The sequence below is a fragment of the Parus major genome, chromosome 2 (assembly GCF_001522545.3).
Source record: "Parus major isolate Abel chromosome 2, Parus_major1.1, whole genome shotgun sequence".
In the NCBI taxonomy this organism is placed as follows: Eukaryota; Metazoa; Chordata; class Aves; order Passeriformes; family Paridae; genus Parus; species Parus major.
The window spans coordinates 109,197,419-109,221,463 of record NC_031769.1 but is presented as its reverse complement, the minus strand read 5'-3'; the positions used below and the strand labels follow the sequence as shown (position 1 = coordinate 109,221,463).

The 24,045-nt window shown below is 39.7% G+C and overlaps 1 protein-coding gene across 22 annotated transcripts in view; it reads right to left on the bottom strand.

Moving 5' to 3' along the window:
• The window catches only part of DTNA (dystrobrevin alpha), a 221,150-nt gene that overhangs the window by 52,899 nt on the left and 144,206 nt on the right, over positions 1 to 24,045 (bottom strand). For all 22 annotated transcript variants that reach the window (XM_015617773.3, XM_015617774.3, XM_015617785.3 and 19 more), the window contains 4 exons: positions 14,604 to 14,817; positions 7,363 to 7,448; positions 5,720 to 5,874; positions 1,399 to 1,504 (listed from right to left, as the gene is read on the bottom strand). In XM_015617773.3, coding sequence (XP_015473259.1) covers positions 1,399 to 1,504; positions 5,720 to 5,874; positions 7,363 to 7,448; positions 14,604 to 14,817 — 561 coding nt within the window. The remainder of the gene's footprint in view (positions 1 to 1,398; positions 1,505 to 5,719; positions 5,875 to 7,362; positions 7,449 to 14,603; positions 14,818 to 24,045) is intronic.

Here is a 24,045-nt window from a genome sequence, read left to right as displayed (position 1 = left end):
TTGGATGACCTGTCTCTGGAAGTGTTCAAGGTTGGATGGGGATTTCAGAAATCTTGACTAGTGGAAGATGTCCCTGCTCAGGAGTTAGAATTGCATGATCTTTAAGGTTCCTTTCAACCCAAACTATTCTATGATAGAGGAAATTTGTATGTGGGAAAATCTACTGCAGCTGCACCTCTGGGAGAAGTGGAATGTTTTGTTGTGCTTTAAGCAGCTAAAGTGAGGCAACTTGGAGGAATGTCAAACTCAGCTGTATGACTACTGAAAGGATGAAAGTGTACTTAGACATGTTACTGTCTCTAAATTACTGTTGTCTCATCTGTACAAGTGGTGTCATTTAGGTACCTATATAGGGAGTTTAACACATAGCTCTGGATGCCCAGATTTGGAAAGCTGGCCTTTGGAGGGACCTGTTCTCTGTTTAGAAGTAGATAGTGACAAGGAGGCAAGTCACTATGGACACTAAAGCACCGAGATATTTTGAAGCACCTTCTGGGCAACAGAGCTATTTCTGTTCTTCTTTCCTCACTACAGCATGTACCCAAATTACCACAGGGTACCGAACATCCCCTTGTTCCCAGGCACCCTCTTTCTTTCTGTCATACAGTTCAGTCTGGGAAAATCTAGATCAGTGCTGAATGTGTTAGGGGTTTAATTCCTTGCCAGAATTTTGCAGCAGGAAGGGTTTCTGCTCTAGGATAGGAAACACTGTGAAGCTGGTGAGGGACAGGGATGGATGTTAACAGCTTGAGGAAGGTGGGATAGATAGGTTGCTCTGTAGCCAGAAAGGACTTGGAAACATCACTGTACCCACCTTGGTGCCTTTTAATGGAAGAGGGATTTGTCTGGCACACAAACACATACAATTTTTCCTCCTTCTCTTTTTATCACCAGAAATGGATGCACACCATCCACAGGGAACTTCCTTTTCGGAGGATATGGTCTGGCAGTGTAGACTTAGGAGGAGATCCTTTCTAAGGACCTTTTGGCTGGTGTTTTGCACTGCACTGGACATATCCTGCCAGGAATACTGCATGAACGGAAACTGCAAAGCTGTTCCCTCTCTGCTGCCATATGTCATAGCTAATAAAAGTTGTGGTCTTGATAGTTTACCAAATATAAGCATGTGAATGGATGAAGTCCTATTACTTTTTGTTTATCCGGAGCATTGGAGGAGACATGATCAGGTTAACTTCCTGAGAACAGCAAAATTTAAACCATGCTCCTGGCTGAATGACCAACAGATATCTCCAAATAATTTACTAGTCACTGTAAAAATAGCACAGGAAGTCAATGAACTCAGTACAGTAGCTTTTACAAAACCATTTACAGAGTGTGAAAATCATCACACCAAAGTTTATTCTTGTAACTGTGTTTTGGCAGCATCTCTTTACTTACCATTTTCAACATTTGCCAGTCGATGCAGAAGTGGTAACCACACTAGACACTGTGGCGGGGGATCAGACATGAGAGTATCCAAGAAAGTGTTTAATGTGACTTTTTTCTGCTCAAACAAGCAAACAAACATGCACAAAAAATCAGTAATTAGACATCTCAAAATTATTTTATCTTGTCTCTACAGAAACACTTGGGAATAAGTTTCAAACACTTTGCCTGTAGCCCTGATTTACTAAAAAGAACAAGTGATACTAGCGAAGCTTTTCCAGACTATTTTTAGTCAGTACAATGATACAACTGATGACTAGAAGTCATTCTCACAACATGGGTTGGAGACACTTAGCTCCCACTCACTTCCAGACTCTCTTCTACAGTCACTGCCTGAAGATGCTTTGTGGTTAAGGGTGGTATTCAACTCTGCATGCTCTCATCTGTTTTGAGTATCATGTGACAAGTACAAGTGCATGTAGGGCATCACTGTGTATGACCAGTTTTCAAATGAAAGTACTGCTGACAGTACTCTGAAAAAGAAAATGAGAAAAAATATGGCAAGGGAGTACAAATTCAAAAGAAATATGGGATAAGGAGAGACTAGCACAGGCAATTTGTTACCGTAATTTAAGAAACTTTGTCTGAGGAGCAATGGCAACTAGTTATGGGTGAGCTCTGATTGTGTCAAGATTGCATATGCCCAGGGACTAAACTGCTCCTAAACTCTTCATGACTTTAAGCACTCAGAGATGTATGCCCCTTTAAATTTCAAAGAGATTTAAACTCTAAGATATCCCTGTTGATTTTAAAAATGCAATCTAGGGCCTTAAATTTCTTAGGTGTCTGGAAAAAGTAATCACAAATCTTAGTTCATTTGTTTTTTCAATCAGCAACTGAGCCTTCCTCAAATAAATTTAAGATGCAAAAATATCAAGCCCTGCTGAGAATATATGTAGATATATTTTATAGACATACATATTTAAGTAGTATCCCCATATCCAAAGGGAAGGCTACATTTTCATATCTGATTGCATAAGCTGATGCTTTAACTTGCTAAAGAACTGTGGTTACCCCATGAGGAAGCTAAGAAGCAGTTATGCAGTGACATGTATCATCTCTGCGTGTTGTGGAATTCTTTTAAGAGCTGAGATTTCCAGATGGAGTATCTGTGCTCCATTTATACACAATTACCACCAGATGTAAACAAAAACATTATTTCTCTTATACACTGACTGATGTTATCAATGGAAAACATCTCACACTACAACAGTCTCAGAGATGAAATACTGCAAGATATTTGGAAAGATATAAAGATGTTTGTCCCTAGAAGAAAATACCTCAGGCTACTGTGAAAATGGGCTTGATTCTTTAATGAACAGAAATAGCCAGAATATGAGCTCTAAATCTCATTGGGATACTACTTTTCCCCACAATAACTGCAGTGTGGAAGTCCAGTCAGGCACTACCACCTGCTTGTTGTATGAATCACCTTCCCAGCCATGAGAGCAGATAACTCCCAAATAGGCATCCTATGCTATAAGCATCAGCTCAGAGAAAAGGATCTTTCTTTTGGAGATGTGGATTTCTTTTTCTGCTGTGGATGCTTGGCATGGCTTTGCTGACCAATGCTGCCAGCAAATGTCTGTGTTGTCTGCAGCAGAACTTGAGAGCACAGGGGAAAAAAAAGGTGGAAGGAAGCCCAGGAAAAGAAGGGACCTCCAGTGCCGCATACTGCGAAGCTGAGTAGCCTTAGATCTGCCCTCTGCTCTTGAAGGGATACATACAACCAGTCAGTCTAACAAGCAAACAGAGGAGACAGGAACAAGCAAATAGAGGAGACAAGAACAGCTCTTCCACAATGCAGTGGGCTTTTGAAAGCAGCAATAACTTTAAAATCTGATTGGCACCAAATAAGGCAACTTAGCCTCAAGGACAGCTTTATGGCCAAACTGCTCTGGTGATCACTGATTTTATGGATTAGAGAAAAAAGCAGTGTCCCTTAAAAGGACACCATCAGAGCAATTTCCGTACATTTTCCTCCTGCAATTTTCTTTCAGCTGCTGGGAAAGTTTAAACTGAAAGCTGTTTTCTAAATATACACTACACACAGATGGAGTCTAGGTTTGTGGAATAACACTTCGACAAGTGCTAAGAAAATGAAGTTAGTGCCTATCTTTTTAGTTTGAGATAATTTTCTTTTTTTAAAAAGTGTTTTTTTTACAATAATAACAATACTGTTTAATACAAACACAGTATAACATCACATCAATCCTACCTATGGGGGAAAGTGGTGATGATAAAACTCCTTTTTGAGCCACAGATTTGTATTCAGAAACATTAGTTCACTTGCTCCAGCATTTCTGTCCCACAAATTTGCTGATGAGGAAACACTGTTGTTTCTACTTTGAATAGCCATTCAATCTAGCAGTGGTTCACAGAGGAAAGTACATGGTTGGATCAAGTAAACCAGTAGAACTGGAAATAATGAAAGATTTCTGCAAAAGGAAAAATCCTTTCAGATGTAAACTGAATGGATTTGACACCATAACCAGATAATTCCCAAAATTTTTTATTTTCCTGAAATTGAAGAATCTCTATGTATCAGGGTTTGAAAGGCTTCAGGTAAGCAAAAGTGACCCACTGTGAGAACAAGTGAGAGTGACAGACTTATTTTAAGGCATCAGTTTCTAATAATGCTACACACAATACAAGATAGAGAAAGAATGACTTGTGTGGGACTAAGACTATAAACACCATTTATCATGGTATCATAAAGATCTGAATTTTATTTCAAAACTCTGGTTCATCACTAGTGAGGATGTAATGTGAACTACATAAAGTCAATTTAAGCGAAATATCAGACTAGATTTACAAGAGTACTTGACTGCCTCTAGATGCAAAACACAGCTTTGTAAATCTGCTGTGTACCTACATCAGTCAGAGACTTAACTCTTCTCTTGTTAGCTCTAAGCAGAGCCTGTAAGCAAAACCATCTAATGCCTGCTTGAAGATGTTTCTAAAGATATCTTAATGGATCTGGTCCACTCAGCTGGATGCAATCTCAAAGCAAGTGCCACTTCTGATGGCTACCAAGACAAAAAACAAGGCCTGAATTACATTTTCTCAGGAAAAGAAATTCCTTTTTTCATCTATAATAACAGCATGTCCAACATGCAAAGCTTGAATGCCCTGTTGCCATGCAAGAGCACTCTTTCATTATTTTAACACAAAACTACCAGGAGTCACTTCACCACACAAATTCTTCAACAGAACACGAAATGCTGTTTTAAGTCTCCCTCTGAAACAAGACTAGTTTCACATATGCAAACATTACCATTTAAAATGAATTGGGAGATGACTCAATAAATGAATTTCAACATCTCCTTTCGGTTGACTGGAGTGCCTATTGATTAGTGATGGAACTGAGAGAATACAAAAAATGAGACTCTATTTTGCATGAAAATGACTCTATTCCTGCTCCATTGAACTTACTTGTTCAACAGTATTCAGTTAGCAAATGAAAGGATAAAGAGAAGGAAAATACAACTTTATTTCTAACGTTGTCCCAGTTTCAGCATATTCCCTTACTACATATTTATGGAATTATACAGTGTGATGTGTGGAAAGAGCCAGAGGAATTCTCTCTTTCTCCACTGAAGAAGTGGATGACCAGCCACAGTTATGGAATCTTCTGAAGTGCTTTGTATTAGCTGAAGCCAATGTGCTGTACTCAGTGTACCTATGGAGTCTGTTGTGTACATAGTGTACCTATGGAGTTGCAGAAAAATCTTGTATTTTCTTCAGGATAAATTCATTGCTTTCCTGACCCTATCTCACTGGGGGTTTTCTAATACATATGGATTCCCATTTACAAAAAAAGTTTTAAGGTGATTTTCTTCTCACTCCTAAACTTGTAGGTTTATCACTGGGAAAACATGAAGTTTGATTTTTTTTTTAGGTGGAACTTCAGCTTGATATGGAGAAGTTAAGTCTTGTGTATGCTTATACCAACACCATTCCACAAATGGAGTGGAGAACCGCATGTCTTGGGATATGAATATATATAATACCTAAAGTATACATGTAACAGGTGCTTAGATCCTACTCTGAATCACTTTTTGACTACTCCTCTCTCTTCGTGGTTATATAAGGAGTCCATAGAGAGCAGCTTCCTGTTGAAGGCACCAAGTCTACACGTGAGAAATCAGTGGAGTGCACCTTCCCCTCATCCAGCTCTGTGCTTCCTGGCCAAATATCCACCTATGTGTAAGACAAGAAGAGTCTTGGCCTGCTCAGAGGGGTGATTGAGATCCTGTGTCTCTTCATTTACCTGTTGTGAGAAACAGGATTTTGCCGACTGCTCAGTGTAGCCAAATGAAGGCCCCTCGAAGACAGCGGTGGGCAGCTTGAGAACCTCGCGCAGAAACATGTCATATCTGCCATAAACCATCACCCCACTGGAGTCAGAAATCATGGAGAAAATATCTGAGGGGACAAAGGACAAGGAAAGAACAGCAGCTTCAGTATGAGCTACAGATCTGCTCTGAGGTCAGTATCATCTGATTTGAAAGAGAAGCACTAAACATGTTTGGCTTATGGAAACCTCCGTTATTACCGCATCTTTAATTCTGACTTCTTTCAATAGAAAACAAGAAGAATTATTTGCATATTAAAAAAATAACTGATTTTAATACCAAAATATTCCTGATTTGTTTTTCCTTGTGTGTGGTCATTTTTAAGCAAAACCTGATGCATGGCATGAGGCAGTAATTTAATCAGATAAGAAGGCTCTGATTTGACAAGATACGCTACATCAGCTTTTTGCCTACCGCTAGCTTACCATGTCAAATCAAAATCTTGACAATGGGTTCATTAAGTCAGTTATTATTGTCTTGGACACACAAAGCAATGAAGGTCTTGCCAATGTATTACTTTTCACTTGCCTTCCTTTTTTATGTATAAAAATATCACACTTTTATTATTCAGTGATGTCAGTTTGTCAGCCCTTACTTCTCTGCTTGTTTAAAATTATCCTCTGCTTAGCAGGAGATCTCTGACTAAGGAATATTTATTGTTTTTCAGGCTGTCATGTCAGCTGCTTCATTTCCAGGAACCTGGAAGGGAAATTTCTGACAACAGGGCTCTGGGACTGCTGACCCAAAAAATCATTATTGTACTTCAGCCTTCCGCTGGATGGACCCAGTTCCTATTCTTAAATCAGCTTAGGGAACAAATAGTGCTCAATATATAATTTATAACTTTAATTCATTCTGTGTTTGAGTTTCTATACAGAAATAATGTATTAAAAAATGGCACCAAGTCTGGAAGACTAAATCAGCACCTGGGATTTCAGCTGGGTACTTGTCTACTCTAATTAACAGTAATTTGTAAATTCAGTTTTCTTGGGCTGAGGTAGAAAGTTCAGTGGAAACCGAAGGTTTTTTGGTCAAAAGGTCTGGAAAATGTTGTTCTAGACCTGAGGTACAGACACTGTATCACTAAACAGAAAGTCTTCCATTGCAGCTACAAGTAAACTATGTCTTTGTTATTGGGGAACTGGGAATAAATCCTATGAAATTAGAACCTGTTCACCAAAATACATGGCATAAGAATGCCCTGTGCAAGAAAATACAAATAGTACATAAATAAATTGCTCTTCTATGTGTGAAAAGACATAGACGTTATTAAAAAATAATTGGAATAAACTGTTGAATTATGCTTCATGATGTTAAGGCACTTATTTGTATTTCAAATTCAATACAAATGAATTTGTATTCCAAATTCAATTTTCCCAAACAGAAAAAATAAATCCACCAGTTAGAACCTCAGTATATATATGTAATATGTATATATATTGTCCTTAAAGACCTCAGTGTGAAGTTTAATCAAACATTTAGTGGGATTTACTTTGAGATATACATAGGGCAACTCCCAAACAATAACAATTTTTAACAGGCAAAAGACATCACTTACATCTTAATTTGTCCATGATTTTTCCTCCACAAAGAGTTGCCAACGCCATTTTGACAGCAAAAACGGAAATTTTACCATGTCCTTCCCTGTTTAAAAGTAGAAAGTAGACATATTTTGTATGTCCCCTTTATGAGAATCTGTTCAATTACAATGCATATTTCTGACATCGCTTACTGAAATGCACAATATATGTGGACTGACATACAGAGAAATAAGGTCTTTAAAAAGAAAGTTTGTTTTGTGGGAATACACATCAGTACACTGCTCTGTAAAGATCTCAGAACAGATTTATTATGTATATGAAGCTCAGTATTAAACTGTTTATCTCATTACACACTACAGTGATAATTATTATTGCTATTTGTGATACAGTAGCACTGGGAGACACCTATCACACTCATGGTTTCCCTTTTGGAATTTTTTGGACCTAGAAGATTGCAAGTAAGTGAAAAAAATCAGCACTGGGAACAAAAGTGAAAAAGCACACAGGGATCACATTATTGCACAAACTTCATCTGTACCTGTCAGTAGGTCCTGACAATTGCCTTTAAACGATACACCTCACCAGAAGGAACCTTGAAGAAGGACTTTGCTGAAAAATGGGGAATATGTCTGCATCCAGAACAATCAAAGGACGTATGTTGATATATTGAGAAGAGTTTTGTCCCTGGTTTGCTCAAGGTGAGGCTGTACCTCGCTCTCTAATGTCAATTTACAATGCATAAATGCTAGTAAACCCCAAATTCACCCAGGAGCTTGTCTTGGGGCAAGGAGGCACATTGCCAACTCTTCCCCCAGCTGTCTTGAAGCATGCAGTGGCTTAACTTTATTATTCCTCCTGCTATCCTCATTCTTCTTCTACATCCATTATGGTCCCAAATAACTACCTGCCACCACAGAAATGCTTGATTATCTGAGCTGCATGAGAAAAACATGAGTTCACACACTGCATGGCATACTTAGCCCCTACAACACCTGTCAGCCCCAGCTTAGTGTTCAGCCCCTTCCCAAAGATGAGAATGAACACGCTCTCCTAAGTTCACCTGTTTCTTAATGTTAATTTTCTTGACATCCAAATGGTGAAATGTGGTTTTTCTTGGAATCCTCTGAATATTACTGTAAGACAGTAAGAGTCCAGAGTTGTACTGGAGCAACTTCTGTCCATCATCCAAACTCCTTGGCATTACTTCACAGCTTTCCACATGAATTAATGATATTAATTAATGTCATCAGTGAGGACATGACATCATGCTTTAAAAAAGAGGTAATATTTGATAATAAAAGACAGTATTTGTGAGGTTAGCAAAATGGCAGCCATGTTTCCTTCTAAATTCTGAAAGGATTAATGACTGGCTAGATAACAAAGTTTTATGTAAGTTTTTGGAAATGGAGTTTCCATGATCTTCAGTCTACTCTACCAGGGAACACAATGTTTATAAGAGAGTTCCTGTTTAATGTATACAATCATGTCCTACGTAAGATGGTCTAACTGCATTGCCAATAGTAGTACATAGAAATTTAGCTCTTCATCGATATTTCTGAAATTACTCTGTTCATTGTCACTCATAATTTTAAGGAAGAAAATTGCATCTGATCAGAACTAAAAGATTAACTGATTCTGGAAAGACATGGAGCCTGTGACTGTACCTCCTTCTCTGCTAATCCCAAACCAGACTAATGCAGTAACATATAAATGTAGGACAGATATGAATGGTATACTCACATCTGTACACTGATGCATGCTACATGCTCCATTGCTTCATTCATTAACTCACTCAGACTTCAGAAAATAAGTCAGCTCCCTAAGCTTGACTAGCTAATAATCTTTAAAATTCACTGACTTAGATTTAGTTCTATGTTAGTGTAACCTGTAATTCTAAATATCAATTCTAATTATTCTTTCAACTCGTTTAAAATTATTTTTTTTTGCCAGAAAACAAACTAGAAATACAGGCAAAAAGTAATAAATTCATTATTTCAGTATTTAAGAAAGCAGTATTTACTGCGTTCTTTAATGTTGACTTTTGTGCACTTTTTCATTACATGAATTCCCTTTGACTGGCTTTATAAGATTAAAATCACAGCATAGGAATTTCCAGACTTCTGTATTTCCATCCTTTGCTTATTGGATTCCGATTTGTGTAAACCAGACCTAGCAGTGTTATGGCTGAGAATGCGGCCCTTTTGTATTCTTTTTTGTGCATGCTGCCCTTTAGACCCTTTGGAATTTTTCTGCACTGTTTCATCATGAGGTTTCTATCTGCCTTTAAAAGAGTTGTTATATTTAAAAAAAAAAAAAAAAAAAAAAAAAAAGCAAGGAAAAAAAAAGGGAATTAAAAAAAAAGGGGAAAATTAAGAAATAAAAAAAAAAAAGCCCAATTGGAAGTGCTTCAGATTTAGGCTACTTTTCCCAGGAGGTTTAGTTACATTTACTAATAGGATTATAATTTTGCATGGCAAGACACTATCAACTTGGCTTCAGCTTTCTACCCTAGAGCCACTGGCTTTTCCCATACTCAAATGGCTATGGAAGAGAGGAATAGAAAAAGAAAAGATACCATTTATCTCTTCAATCTCTCCATTTGAGTTGATTCATTTTGACACTGTATTTTCTATCAGTCATTTGTATTCCTAAAAGCATCACAAGAGCCGGTAGAAACCGAATTTGCCCTCCAAATACACATGTGTGTGTGTGTGTGTGTGTGTGTGTGTGTATGCATGTACACACATGCATACATTTAAATACATATGACTGATGAACAGACAGGGTAATGGGGCCTAAGACTCGCCAGTATAATGTGGATCCAGAAGTGCTCTAAGCTATGCTTAAGCACTACAGATGCCCTTGACTGACAGCACTGGGACCTCACAGTGTTTGCTGTGCAAAAGCAAATGCTGAAGCAGTGGCTCACAGCAGCAGGAAGATCTCGGTAGAAGTCGCCACTCCCTGAAAGTGCCTTTGGACTGGATAATGTAAAGAGAAATAAATTTTGCTAGTGGAAATAGGAGAGGACAGCAAATATTTTGATTTTATATTGCACCTCTCCTACTGAAGTTACTCTTCAGCAAGAAGCATAAATGATGTCAAAAGCAAATCTTGAAGCTGATGTGCACTTAGCAACAATACAGGATGGAGTACTTAGAAAAGGGAATGATGGCCAGGGTTGAAGGTTATCTCCTGCTGCTTGGGGAAAAAAGGGAAAAAAATTATACATGCTTTTAGACACCAGAGCAGAGCAGAAGGTTTCCTCTTCCACTACATAGCTGCAGAGAGAGACAGCCTGTCCCCAGGGCAAGGAAACCCCACAGACAGCCTGACAAAAACCACAGACCATACAAGGCTGAGTCCAGCTCCAGGGCCTGATTTTGCCTCTTGGGTCACCAGGGAGAGTGGTACAAAACAGATGACACTATCACTTGTCAGGATCTCTAGCAACACCCATACTGAAACAGAAACAGCATCACATATTTAGAAACAGCAAATGTGTCCCATGAAAAGGACATTGAGAAAACACCACTTTTCTCACTAATGAGGCTTAAGAGATGCTCCCCCAATACTTTAAGGTATCTTTTGCCAAAGTAACAAAAGTTCTTTAGTTATTGGTTACGACCCACTGTAATCCAGGCAGTCAATTCTGAAATGTCAGAGGCTGTAATTACAAATTCTCATTTTCACAATGAGGTTTTAGAGATGAAATCTTATTGACATTTAGCAAGATTCTTTCAGGTAGGAGAGCAAAATGCATAATGTCCAAATCTCAGAAATGCATTTTTTTTGCTGGACTTCCTTTGTAAATGCCTCTGTGGCTGTCAGTGAGTAGCAAAGGTGCAGAAGAGGGGGAATTAAACACTTTATTGCTCTGAACAGATGAAAGAGCAAGAAATTGTATTTCCAAAATGGATATTGATCATCTTTATGTACTGAAATCAAAATTCAAATGTTCATTTGATTAAACAAGGACATGAATATTTCCTCTTTTCTCTGTACAAGTAAAGACCCCACCAGCCAGGTAGGGTCTGCTTCATAGCCCAGGGCCCATAGCTCCATTCACAGGACAGCATATGTCAAGGAACAGAGAAAATTCAGTTATTTTCTTATCAGTTCAACTTTGCAGCAGGAATAGCTAGAGATGATCTAGCAGAGAGTATTTCACACTCTATTTAAAAGGAGTTTTTTGGAGAACAACTTGGCTGAATGAGGCTGACATTCCACCTTGCTGCCTAGGCTTCGACACCAGCCTGGAGGAATTTTCCAGAGAGGTTTGTACTTGTCAACTTTTCACATAGTAGTTGGTGTGCCAGTGAAGGAAATGTGCTATTATTTCATAAAGCCAGTTAATCACCTTAGGCCTTGAAGCAAAAGCTATTGCCCAATTATAATGTGTGGTTATGAACGTAGATCAGGCATGTGTCTGTCTAGATTGTTTTAAAGTCTGACCACCTCATTCTGCTCACTGGTTCTGGTCTGTCAGGGTCATCTACCACATGATGCTGACTTCCACACACTAATGATAAATTAATTGGAGAAGTATTTCAGTTTGTGAATTTTGAATTTGTTGGCTTGGAGTTTCATAAGGTTGTACTTTAGTTTACTTTTAGCAGCATGAAGGAACATCACATTCAGTCTCACGTGAAATTGTATACCCTATAATTTTCCCCCACTTTTTCTCCTTTAATTATATATCGGCCTAATGAATCCCCAAGGCTATAAAAAACCCATAAAAAAACTGGGATGTAAGCTCAGCACTGGCAGTGGCCAAGTTGGCCCACATGCCATGGCAGTACACTGTGGTTCCTTTTGTGTTTTGCTAGCCAAGTTTTAGCTCCTGAGAAGACATCTATATTGCAGGCCTAAGGAAACACTCCTTGCCAGAGGGCAGAGAAACCTGCCAGGTTTTCAGCAGGCTATAAAAGAAGGAAGAAGCTCTATTTCAAGTTTGGAGGAACTTCACCCAGTACAGTACACAAAAAGGAACATATGTATTAACTAGACCTAAATAAATGAGACAGTGGCAGGCTTGATATAAAACATGAAATAACTTGTCCCTTGTGGTCCTTTCCTATATGTTAGGTCACAGATTCGATTTCTCTGCTTTCTTTGGATTCTTTGGATTCCAAATGGGACATGAAAAACTGGACCACCTTCTGTGGACCTGCAGCACCTTGCACTTGGCCTTGCTAAACCTCATGAGCCTTCTTCTCTGGCCTGCTGAGTCCCTCTGGATGGCATGCAAAACATTGTTTCTCTCGGAACATGAGACCACAAAAGACCTTGCTCTTCCTTCCACCAGCTTCTAACTTTCAGCAGAGAATGACCTTTCTGCTGCACTGGTGGGGAGAGAAAGCAACATGGGAAGCAGAGACAGTAGCTCTGGTTAGACCTCAGCAGCTCCCATGCTGTCCCTGTAGCATGTAGATCCACCTCCCTCCGTTTCCCAGAAACCAGGAAACCTGAACCACCAGTGGTTGTTAAACCAATATCCAACACAAAACTCTGATGATATGAGACAAACTAAAGTGTAGGGCACATTTTGAGAATCAGATGCTTAACTGGTACGTCTTTATTTGTGACAGGTGTCTAGACTTCCATTACAGTACAGAGAGACCTAGCTGACACATATCTCCACAAACCTGAACTTAAGTATCTCAGATTGCACCTGAGCCTCATCTCATATGTTTGGTGTGTTTAATATGGCATGATAGGCAGCTAGTCCCTATCTCTGACCTCAGAGCTGGGAGCCTATTCTTAGGGATTCCTTGGGTGTCTCTGCCCTTCTGGGAAGTACATCCCATGCACTACACTCAGAGACAGCACAACAGACTGAGCTGCTGCTTGACAAATGAAGTAAGGGTCACAGCTTCCTTACCTCTGGGGAGAGCCTGATGGGAACCCCAAAACAGATCATGAACCACAGCACATGGGATGTTGTTAGGTAAAGCAAAACCTTACCCCTTTAAAAACATTCTCTGATTCCCTCCAGGGGAAAAAATTCCTCTACTCCACTTCGCTGCAAGTAGTTGTGTTGTGTAGTTGAGATCTTTACCCCTTTACAGTGAGCTACAAAATAAATATATTATCACATGTCTTGGTTCCACAGTCCAGGGTGTTTTTCCCTGTGTTTATCAGCCAGGAAGCAGTTTACTTGTGGCACGCAGCAATAAATGCATCTGGTCATTTCCAGCATCCTTCAGTGTGCTTGTCACAGCCACAATTGTATGAATTAAAATGCCTGTTCCTTCTTTTATTGCCCTTGAGGGGAGGAAAATATTCCTGAAGGCTATGATTTCACAATGGATTGGCTTTTCTTCCTCTCAGAGGGACAGGAGGAGAGGTTGAGTGCAGCCTTCTCATGTGGAACATCTACTTTTTCTCCCTGTTGCCATGGTGACTGAGCCACTGGCTGGTCTGGCACCGAGAGGTGCTCAATGACACCCAATACCAGGGCAGCAAGAGAGAGGACTAGGAAGAGAGAGGGGAAGCATCCTTGTTTTAATGTTTAATGACCAGTGTTTTCTGCTGGTGAATTTTCAAAAAATAACCCATAAAGTGACAACATCTGCATCTTTCAGACTTAGCCACTGTTCTCCAATAACTCAGTTCTAAGCACTGCAAATATTGCAGTACAGGTTGCCAACTACATATTCAGAAACTGTAACAGGAATACACAGAATACTCATTAATGTAAGTGGTTTTCTCTATCTAAAACTTGTTCTTTTTGTAATACAAATCCCATGCAGTAATAAACAACATGAATTTCATCACCTCCAGGTCTTTAATCCTATTTCTGTCATGGTCTCAAAATCATACTGCACTTGCATGAGCCAGAAAAAAAAAATTGCTTACAGCTGCAGGAACTTGCAGGGAAATGAGCTCTTTCAAAATAATGAGCTATTAACCCATGGCACTGCTGCAGAGGCACTGCAGTGGTGTCAGCCACTGGTGCGTCAATAAACAACAAGCCGAATTAGAAGCACATGTGGATTTGTTTCTGTAGATAATTCTTCTTTGATATAAACTGGAACAAGTCTGAGTAGCTGGATGAAAACACAGTTGTGCTGAATTTGGCTCGAAAGAAAGGAAAGCGGAGGCCCCTAATTTAGGTTATCTCCCTGGTTAGCACCATTCACATGCTCGTTATTTGGGACAGAACTGAGCCTGTTCAATTGTTTTCCAGAGATATTTCTGGAGGAAGTAAAATCCTTTCAGCAGCTGGGAGAGGAGGGAAGAAAGACAGACTTACGGATCAAAGGCCGCTAGCAGGAAGTTGAGCAGCAAGCTGATGGACTGCTCCACGTTGATCTGATGGGTTGTCGGCATCCGCTTGTTGAGCTGGTAGAAGATGGTTGAAATCACAGCTTCCAGGCGAGCCACGTTCAGTTCGATGCTGGGGTCCAGGTTGTTGAGGGCATTCTCCCGCAAGGCTTCTATCACATTCCAGATGTCCACCAGGTGTACTAGGGGACAGGACAGAAAGACTCAACTGGGAAAACGTGCTCCCGAAAGCAACTGAGATTAAGTGTCATCTCCTTCCACAGGGTGGGGAATAACACAACCATGTGCAATGTGCTTCATGAATAATTAAACGAATTAATGTGTTTTCCATCACCAAATATTGAACCTGGTGGAGGAATGAGCAAATAAAATTCAAACCCGTTAATAAGCAAACAATACATTGATATTACTTGTTGTAATGAGTACAACCTCAGCTTGGGAAATCATTCCTCATTGTATGAAGTATTCAAATATCAGTCTGTATTTTACGGAAATCACTGTAAGGTAAACATATGCTAATTGTTTTTCTGAACCATGCCTTTATGAATCCCCATTCAGAAATTACTCTTAGATATTAATTTGCATAGCAGATGGGCTTTTCAGAAGATCCTACGAATACTAAGTGCTTATCACATACTGATATTTTGAAAATTCTTTTCAGCAATTTGTATGGAAAGCAAAATATTTTACAGAAACAGAATTGTAATTGAGTCAGGGTACATTTAAACAAATAACGCATAATGAAGTGATCTGAAAGTCATATTTTGTGTCTTCTAAATATATTTGCCAAATGATTTGTTAAATATCTCTCTTTGATAAAGTCCTGGTCTAAGCTGAATTTGATGGGGCCTGTTTTTACCTACAAGGACAGTTTAAAGGACAATCTCTGCTCACCCTTCATTTTGTACCCAAACAGAAATCTTGTTTGCAGAGCACTGTTATTGTGGCAGTCTGACTGGCTTGCTGTGGATTGCCATTTCCAGAAGAGGTGCACTGTGCCAAAAATAAAGAAAACCCTACAGCAATTTAAAAACTGGATTTACTTCAAACCTGAACTCAAAGGTTCATCCCTTTATCTTAAGTATTACCTACTGTGCTACTGAAGTGTTAGTAAAGAAACAAATCAGGATGCTCAGGGTGAAAATTCTTTTTTTCACCAGAGAAACTATTACACAGTTCTCATTACAGAGTTTGGTGACATGGTTTATGATGTATCAAAAGCCACCTGTAAAAGTAAAGAGATCTTTGTTTTTATAGCTAGAGAAACTTAATTATAATCCTCCTCATTAGATTTTTACTTGATTGGTTTGCAGGTGCTGTCTGAGATTGCAATGTGACACGATGGTCAGATGGCAGGGAAATGTAAGCTGATTGTAGATGGGTAATGAAACGACATACAGTCATTTTACTTGGTGTAGACTTCTGCCTTATGATTGGGTTTCCCTTCTTTTGCCTCAGGAATAAATAGCCTCCAACACCCTGCTAGTGCATGTGGAAACCCAAGGATGAAGATACCCCATAGCTGTGCCCCTGCAGCCCACGGACGTCCAGGGAGATGTGGAGATCCAACTGCAGCCCCTGGAGGAGCCCACACCAGAGCAGGTGGATGCCTGAGAGGAAGCTGTGGATCAGTGGGAGGCCCATGCTGGAGCAGGCTCCTGGCAGGGATCTGCAAACCTATGAAGGAAGGAACCTACGATGGAGCAGTGTCCTCACAGGACTTGTGATGTTATGGGGGACCTGTGTTGGAGTAGGCTGTCCTTGAAGAACTGCATCCTATGAAAGAGTGACTTGTGCTACAGCAGTTTGTGGAGAAACCTTGTCCATAGGATGGAGAAGTTCACAGAGAACAGTCTCCTGGGGGAGGAACCCCAGGTTGGAGTAGGGGAGCAGCAGCAGAAACAACCTCTAATGAACTGGCCGTAACACCCTTTCTCTGTCTCCCTGTGCCACTGAGGTGGAGGAGGTAGAGCTTGTGAAGGAGGAAGGGTGGGGGAAAGGTGTTTTTAGGGTCTTACTTTACTCCTCACTATCCTGCTCTGATTTTGTTAGTAATAAATTCAACTCATATCTCTAATTAGAATGTTTTGCCTGTGATGTTACTTGGTGGGTGATCTCTCTGTCCTTATCTCAACCCTTTGTTATTTTTTCTCCCCCTGACCAGCTGCAGAGGGGAGTGATGGAGATGCTTTGGTGGGTGTCTGGCATCCAACCAGAGTCAACCCACTACAGCTGGGTGGGTGGAGTATACAACCTCTGAACTCTTCTGTTTGCATTCTGGCTGGTGGAAGTGCAAATTCCCCATAAAAAATCTGGCATAGGTCTCAGATCCTTTTAATGCAGTTGTTCCCAATCCCACTCAGTCAGTTTTCACTGTCACAGAGGTAATCTGGATAAATGGAAGATGAACAATCTCCAGGAGGACAGCTGGCACGTAATAACTGACCCTTTCTGGGCAGCTTTTCCACATGGCTCAGAGGCCAGAGAATGGATGAAGTCACCAGAAAGCAGGCCATTGTCTGGTTCAGGAGAGAAGGGTTATTTGAGCATTGTACCACATAAGGAGCCAAGGAAAGTGCCAGAAATACAGAGCAACATGCCAGAAGATGCAGAAAAGCTGGACCCACGTGCATGTGTTTTGCAGCAGTATTAAGAGGGAAGGATGGGCAGAAAGCAAAAGGTAAAGTGGAATGTTTCCCTCAAGGTCTGTGGCCATGCAGGCTGTTGCTGGCCATGGGGGCTGTCTCTTGTCATTCAGACGAAGCAGTTGAAGAAAGTGCTTCCACAAGCAGTTTCACCAAGTTGCCTTCTGGTTATGTGTGCAAATCATCAAACATGAACTACAGAAAGATAACAATGTGAGAAATTACCAGGCAAAACAAATTGCAAAAGAAGAGAGTAATGCACATGGCTCACCTTGACTTGAGGCTACCCTAAGAAGAGAGCAATCCAAAGGAACAGGACAAACAGGAACCAGCACTACAGACCAAGGTAGAAATTACTAGGACAACCTTATTATAAATACTGAATGAGGATGTAAAATCAGCAACATTAGAGCTGGTGGGAAAAGAATAAACACGGATGGGCTGCTTATCTGGGAGTGCATGAGTGTAGTAGCAGAAAAAAAGCATGGGAGTGGAAAAGGGCAATTTGAAGGGTAACAATCATGTCATCAGAACTGCTGGGGTACTTTTCAATCAACCTGTGCAGGAATTGTTTTGACCATACATATTCACTTTCTGCAGTCATTGGAAATTGTGATGGTTTCCCTAACCTCGAAAAAAGGTTAGCCAGGAAGGAAGAACTCCCTAACAGTGAGAATTTCATGCTGTAATTAAACTTTAATTGCTGTAGCCTAGTAGTAGAAAATTCTTGAATATGGAGGAAAAGAGCTGGCACTATGAATAAGGCTGAAATGGGGGTTGGTGTCTTTATTCTTCACATGATCTAGTACTGATACTGTGTGGCTGTCAGATTTTAATGTAGGGTTTTTTGCTGGTTTGCTTTCCTACTGGTATTGTATTTCTCATAACACAGTCATATCCAGAGTTAGTTTTGATGGTCTTGGGAAGGAAAATGTCCAGAGGCTAGCAGACGTGGGACTAATAACATCAGTATACTAAACACATATGAGAGAAAATTACTGGTTTTATTGTTAACTCTAACCTGAAAGCCTCATAAGCTCTCATGATGTTCATTGGTATGCCAGAAAGGTAGGGCACAAGACTAAGAAAATGACTTATTGAAGATTACACAGCTGTAAGAGTTCCCTACCCACCATGAAATATTAGTCTCAAGGAACTGCTGTGTATTTGTGCTATAAATAACTTTACTTGGGCATTTTTTTTCCTCCAGAAATACTTTGGTTCCACTCAAAGCTGAATAAACAATCCTACTGCACTATTTTATTTTGCATTTTATCAATTAATTTTACAGATATCTAAGAGGCTGGAAAGTATTATTTCCTGGAGGAGGAGATGGAAAATGGACACGAGCCAGACATTTAACAAGAACTACTGATTTTGAAAATACCTGCTCAGATGTCTAGCTCAAAATGAAAAGGACATTTTGTTAGGCTGCTGTACAGATGACTAAAGTCTCTGACCTTTGCTCAAGTCAGTTGTTACAGACAAGAATCATGCAGCTAAATTAAATGTAAAAGACTAAGTGTCTACTGTTGACTGGTGACCAAGGCTCCCTCTCATGTCAGCAAAAAAAAAAAAAGAACATTAAAGCATCTGGTGGGAAACAGGTGGGATGAGCAGTGCCTTGAATCTGCCCATATTTATTCACTGACTACAGACAAAGCCTAAAGCAACATGTTTACATGAGATATGTAACCTCAGAGCTGGCAAAGTTGACTGAGTTGAATCCCACACTTTCCTCCTTCAACATTAAGAAAAGATGTCTTTTCTAGTCTCACTACATGACCTAGAATAATTCAGGTTTTATATAAAATATGAATAATAAATACTTCAATCTGTATGAACAGCTACCAGATCCTGACATAGTCACTACCTTTTACATTGCATTGCTTGACCTTGTGCAGATTACATTCAGGTAGTGCCCTACTGATCACCTCAAACTCTATTATTTTTTAAGGTTATTCATACAGTAAGCAAACTTTTACATATTATATCATGCTGCCAAGTCAAACTGTCAGTATTAGCAAAAGGGAAGTAAAACACAGGACTCTGCAAGTTCCACTCATTTGTACTAAGAGAAATCGATGCCTACAGCTAATGTGGTATCTGCATTCTGTTTAAAGTAATAACAGAATGTAAACCTTACAAACTTTGCATAAGCTTACATTCCTCATCTTCTCTTCCACCCATTTTCCATAATACCTGCTATGCTCATTTATTTATTTATCCATCCCTGAGACTGTTTTAATCTCACTGAGGAAGGCATATCTCCTTACTTTGTTTGCACAACACATAGTGCAATAAACCCCAAATCTGATTTCTACATGCTACATGGTGCTAACAAGAAGAGTTTGCAATAATAAATAATAAAGCAGCATATAAATGCAGGAGAGCTTTCTCTTCCCTAAAAATCTGCCCTGAATTCCCTCAAGAGACTAAAACTCCAAAAGTTCATTTTCAACTTCTAATTGCTGTTGTTGCATTTGTTGCCTTGCCCACATTTCCCACTGAAAAGTGAATCATGCCTCAGCATGTGAAAGATGCGCCTTCGGAAACAGATCTGGAAGTCTGTCTATTTTTCCTTCAGTGCCAGCAGATGATCACTATGAAGTAAGAGTAAAAGCTGCTTGTATCTAGTGCCTGTATAGCATAAGGCTATCAACAATCATGAAGCCCAGCCAACATTCATGGACCCTTCAGAAAGGCCTCACACTCAGTAAACAGCACAGGTGTAGATCTCACTCATTTGTCTGATGTCTGAAAAAAAAGTCAATCTGCATAAGCAATTGCTAAACTATGCTTCCCTTTAGATTTTCAGTGAAGTGATCCCTGAAGTCACAGCTAAGCTAAAGCTCTGCGTTATTACATCTTCTATGGCGAACACTGTCTGCTAATTTAACTTTTATGACATTATGTAATATTTAAACAGCATCACAGAAAGTTTCATATTTGAGCATGCTCAGTAAGAGACAGTGATTAGTGAATGTAAATAAAGTTCAGTGTCCAGACAGAAGAGGGACGACACAGATGAGAAGCATTACAGATGGCTGCCATTCATTCCACAGCAATCATTATCAAAAATTGCAGTCTTTGAGGAGACCCAGACTGAACTGCAGAGAATGAAGATTAATGCATGAAAATACACTCCAAATAGCAAATGTTATTTCCTTCAGTGGACTCCTTTGACTGTTAAAGCAACATTTGTAGAGTGCCTGTTGCCAGTGCACTGAGACAGAACTGATCAGTCTCTCCCTTCAGGATGCAAGGGGGATGAAGATGGCTGGATCAGTTTGAAAGGAGTTTTGTATTTTCCTCAAACTAAAAAGTTTTCAGATACCTTCAAGTTTTACATCCTGCTCTTCTGCCTTCACCTGCGTTCAGAATACCTTTTCCTTTAACTTTTTACTACTTTTATAATGGAAGTGATCCATTAGTAGTTACAGTACAGAATTTCATCACCTACAACTCTGTCAACAGGTCCATTTGTTGAAGAGATGTACCCCAGATACATTTAGAGAAAACACAATTTAGCAATCTTATGTTGCTTATTATACACACATATGTCAATTTTATTGATCTTGATTCTCCCTTTTTTCTTCAGGTATTTTGTAGGCTCTTCATTCTTCATCTTCAAAAAAAAAAAGTACTTTTAATATATTGTAACTAGTAACTTTAATTTATTTGCAGTAAGTAATTTTCTGTTTGGCAGATACAGTATCTTAATAGGCAAAATGAGAGAGAGATGGACTACATTCCTTTTCTTCAATTCAAAACAAAGAAATTAATATGTACTTATAGAGTGAAAAATGAATTTTTCTCTCCATCATGCAATTTATAATTATGGAAAGGCTCTGAGATACAGATAATCACTAATCTCAAAGGAAGCAGTTTACCTCAAACATCAGCTGTCAAGAAATGATGTTGCCCTAAGAAAACATAAGAAAGAAAAAAATGTTGCAAAGTTTAACTTTTAAGTAGTATAAAAAAAAATAAATTAAAAACTGTCTGTGTGCTTAAGATTTGTGCTTCAGCTTTCTTACCATTAAATGGATCTACTTATACAAAAATTCTCATTTGCCCTATTTCATTTTTTTGTATTACACCCTAACCATAAGTTTTACAAAGTTATATCTCCATTTATTATTAAATGAACATGGAAGAGGAGATTACATTTAATTAAATACAGCAAGTGACCAAGTCAGGGCTTAAACAACCAATACAAATTTGTTTAACATATAGTAGGTCTAAGTAAATATAAGTTAAACATGTCCAAGTGATAGATACTTAGGACCAAAATTCTCCTTGTTGTATTTTCCTTTGTGAATACAAGAACAAACTTCTAAAGAAATATTAGTTTAAAAAAATTTTACTATACATTTACTATACATTTACTATACATTTCATGAAGATTTTAGTCCAGAAAACCTCTTACACACATGCTTGAGTTTAAGCATACTTGTACTGCCATTTGAAATCAATGGCACTTGACGGTATGTCAGGTATTTCAGGTGGATTCCATTAGAAGGGAAAGATTTATGCTTCCTTGTCTAACAATCCTAAAAATACTACCAAGTATGTTAGACGATTCTTTTTTTTTTTTTTCATTTGAATCTATGAACCCATCACAAATTAGGGTATTGGAGCCATTTGTCATTGTCATTGCTAAGAAGCCCTGGGAAGTTATTCACATTTTCTGTTTGGATCCTTCTCTCCTGCTGCCAAGCAGGTAACAGAGGACTGACTGAGGCATGTTTTTCCTCTAAACTACACCTGCTGCCCCTCAAATCAGTCAGCTGTAGTGTCATCACTGAAAGCTTTACTTGCACATCCCACTACTATGCAGATCAAAGTGCCAGCAACGAAGGCTTGCAGTTTTTTACACTCTCTGGATACCAAATTACATGAAATTTGTTACTTCTGCTCAGGGCTAAAATGAGGTACTCTTTGTCAGGGTACCATCTAGTGACAGCTGTCACTCTACTCAGCCTGGCACGCCCAGACTACTCATGGCCCAAACAGCTGACATTAAGAAGAAACCACTCACTGTGAGGGTGGTGAAGCACTGGAACAAGTTGCCCAAAGAAGCTGTGGATGACCCATTCCTGGAAGTGTTTAAGGCCAGGATAGGGATGGGTCATCCACATGGATGGGGATGGGTTATCCACATGGATGGGGATTTGAGCAACCTGGTCTAGAGGAAGGCATCTCTGCCCATGGAAGGAAGGGGGTTAGAACTAGAGGGCCTTCAAGGTACCTTTCAACCCAAGACATTTTATGATTCTATGATCCGGTGCAAGGGAGTAGAGAACATGGAGTCACACACTTCTCAGGGCTAAGACAGTAAAGGGACTGAAGGAAACAGGCACAAATTAAAATACAGGAAAGCATTTAAATGTAAGAAAAAGATTTTCCCTGTGAGGATTTTTGAATAGTGTGATACTGCCCACAAAACCTGTGGAGTCTCCATCCTTGAAAATAATCAAACCTGAACAGGACAAAACCCTGAGCAATTTGCTGTAGCTGACCCTGTTCTCTCCAGAATTCCCTGCCAACTTCATTGATTCTGTGATGCTGCTGTTTGATTGTGAACCTGTGCTGCAAAACCACAGTAACTCATACTGGAATGGAGTCAGTGTTGCCTCACTGACTTTTCTCTAAAATCATTACTCGAGTAAGCTGTGCTCCAAGGCCCTTCTCTAACACATGTAATAAATAAAAAATCACAGAACCTACCCTGAGGCATCTTGAAAGTTTGAGAAGGCATCCTCCACATTCTCAAGAGGTTTTGTGTAAGCTGTATTGTGGGCCTTCACAGCACTGTGAGTACTCAGGTATTCCCTTTAGTTTTCCCTTGAAGGCCAAGGGATTTCAGAGGGAGGCTGTAGTTTCATTTAATCCCCTGTCAGATGCATGCATTCCTATTCCTCTTCCTCCTCCTCCTCACCTTTCTGCCCGTGATGTGGGACTGCACAGGTGTGTGGTATGCACTGGCTCAGCAAGAAGCCGGAATAAGGCTATCCACTTATACCTACACATCCCAGAGATGAGGAGGAGTGCGCGAGTTAGGACCTAAACATTCAGACCAGCCAAGAGAAACGGCTTTGTCCTGAGCCATGTGCATATGGGGTAAGTCAGCTGCATTTGGACTGACTGGATTCATGCAGATCACCTGTCCCAGTGATGCCACATGGAAGGAGAGATGTCCCAGCCATCAGGAGCTGAGTTGTCTGTGCATATGCCAGCCAGCTGCACACTGCATGCACAGAAGACATTTCTGAGTGGGTGCCAAACCTGGCTGCTGGTTGTTTAGCAATCTGCAGGACAGAAGGTGTACAACTGAGGCACTGAAAATTTAGGGAGAGTTTTAAAGGTTCCCCTGTCTGCATACTTGGGCTGGCATCCTATTATACTCTACCTGTGTTTTGCCCAGAAGGTAAAATAAGTTATTCTAAAACCTCCTGGGATTCTGATCACTACAGAACTCTGATCAAGTGCTACTAATGAGGAATAATCATTAGGCTAACAATACACTGAAATGTGGTCTTTCCACTTTTAATATGGTACCTGACAAATCCACCAAGGTGTATGAGTGTGTCAAGATCTCCACTAGAATTTGTCTTTTACACAGTAATTTAATTTACAACAGAAGTTCCTTCTTCCCCTGCTGTCAATTCCTGACCATCTTGTCTTATCTTGTTTTACCTATATTTAACCTAAGACTGAAGGGCTCTCTGTGGGTGGCAAAAGCCATCAGTCTCTCCAAGG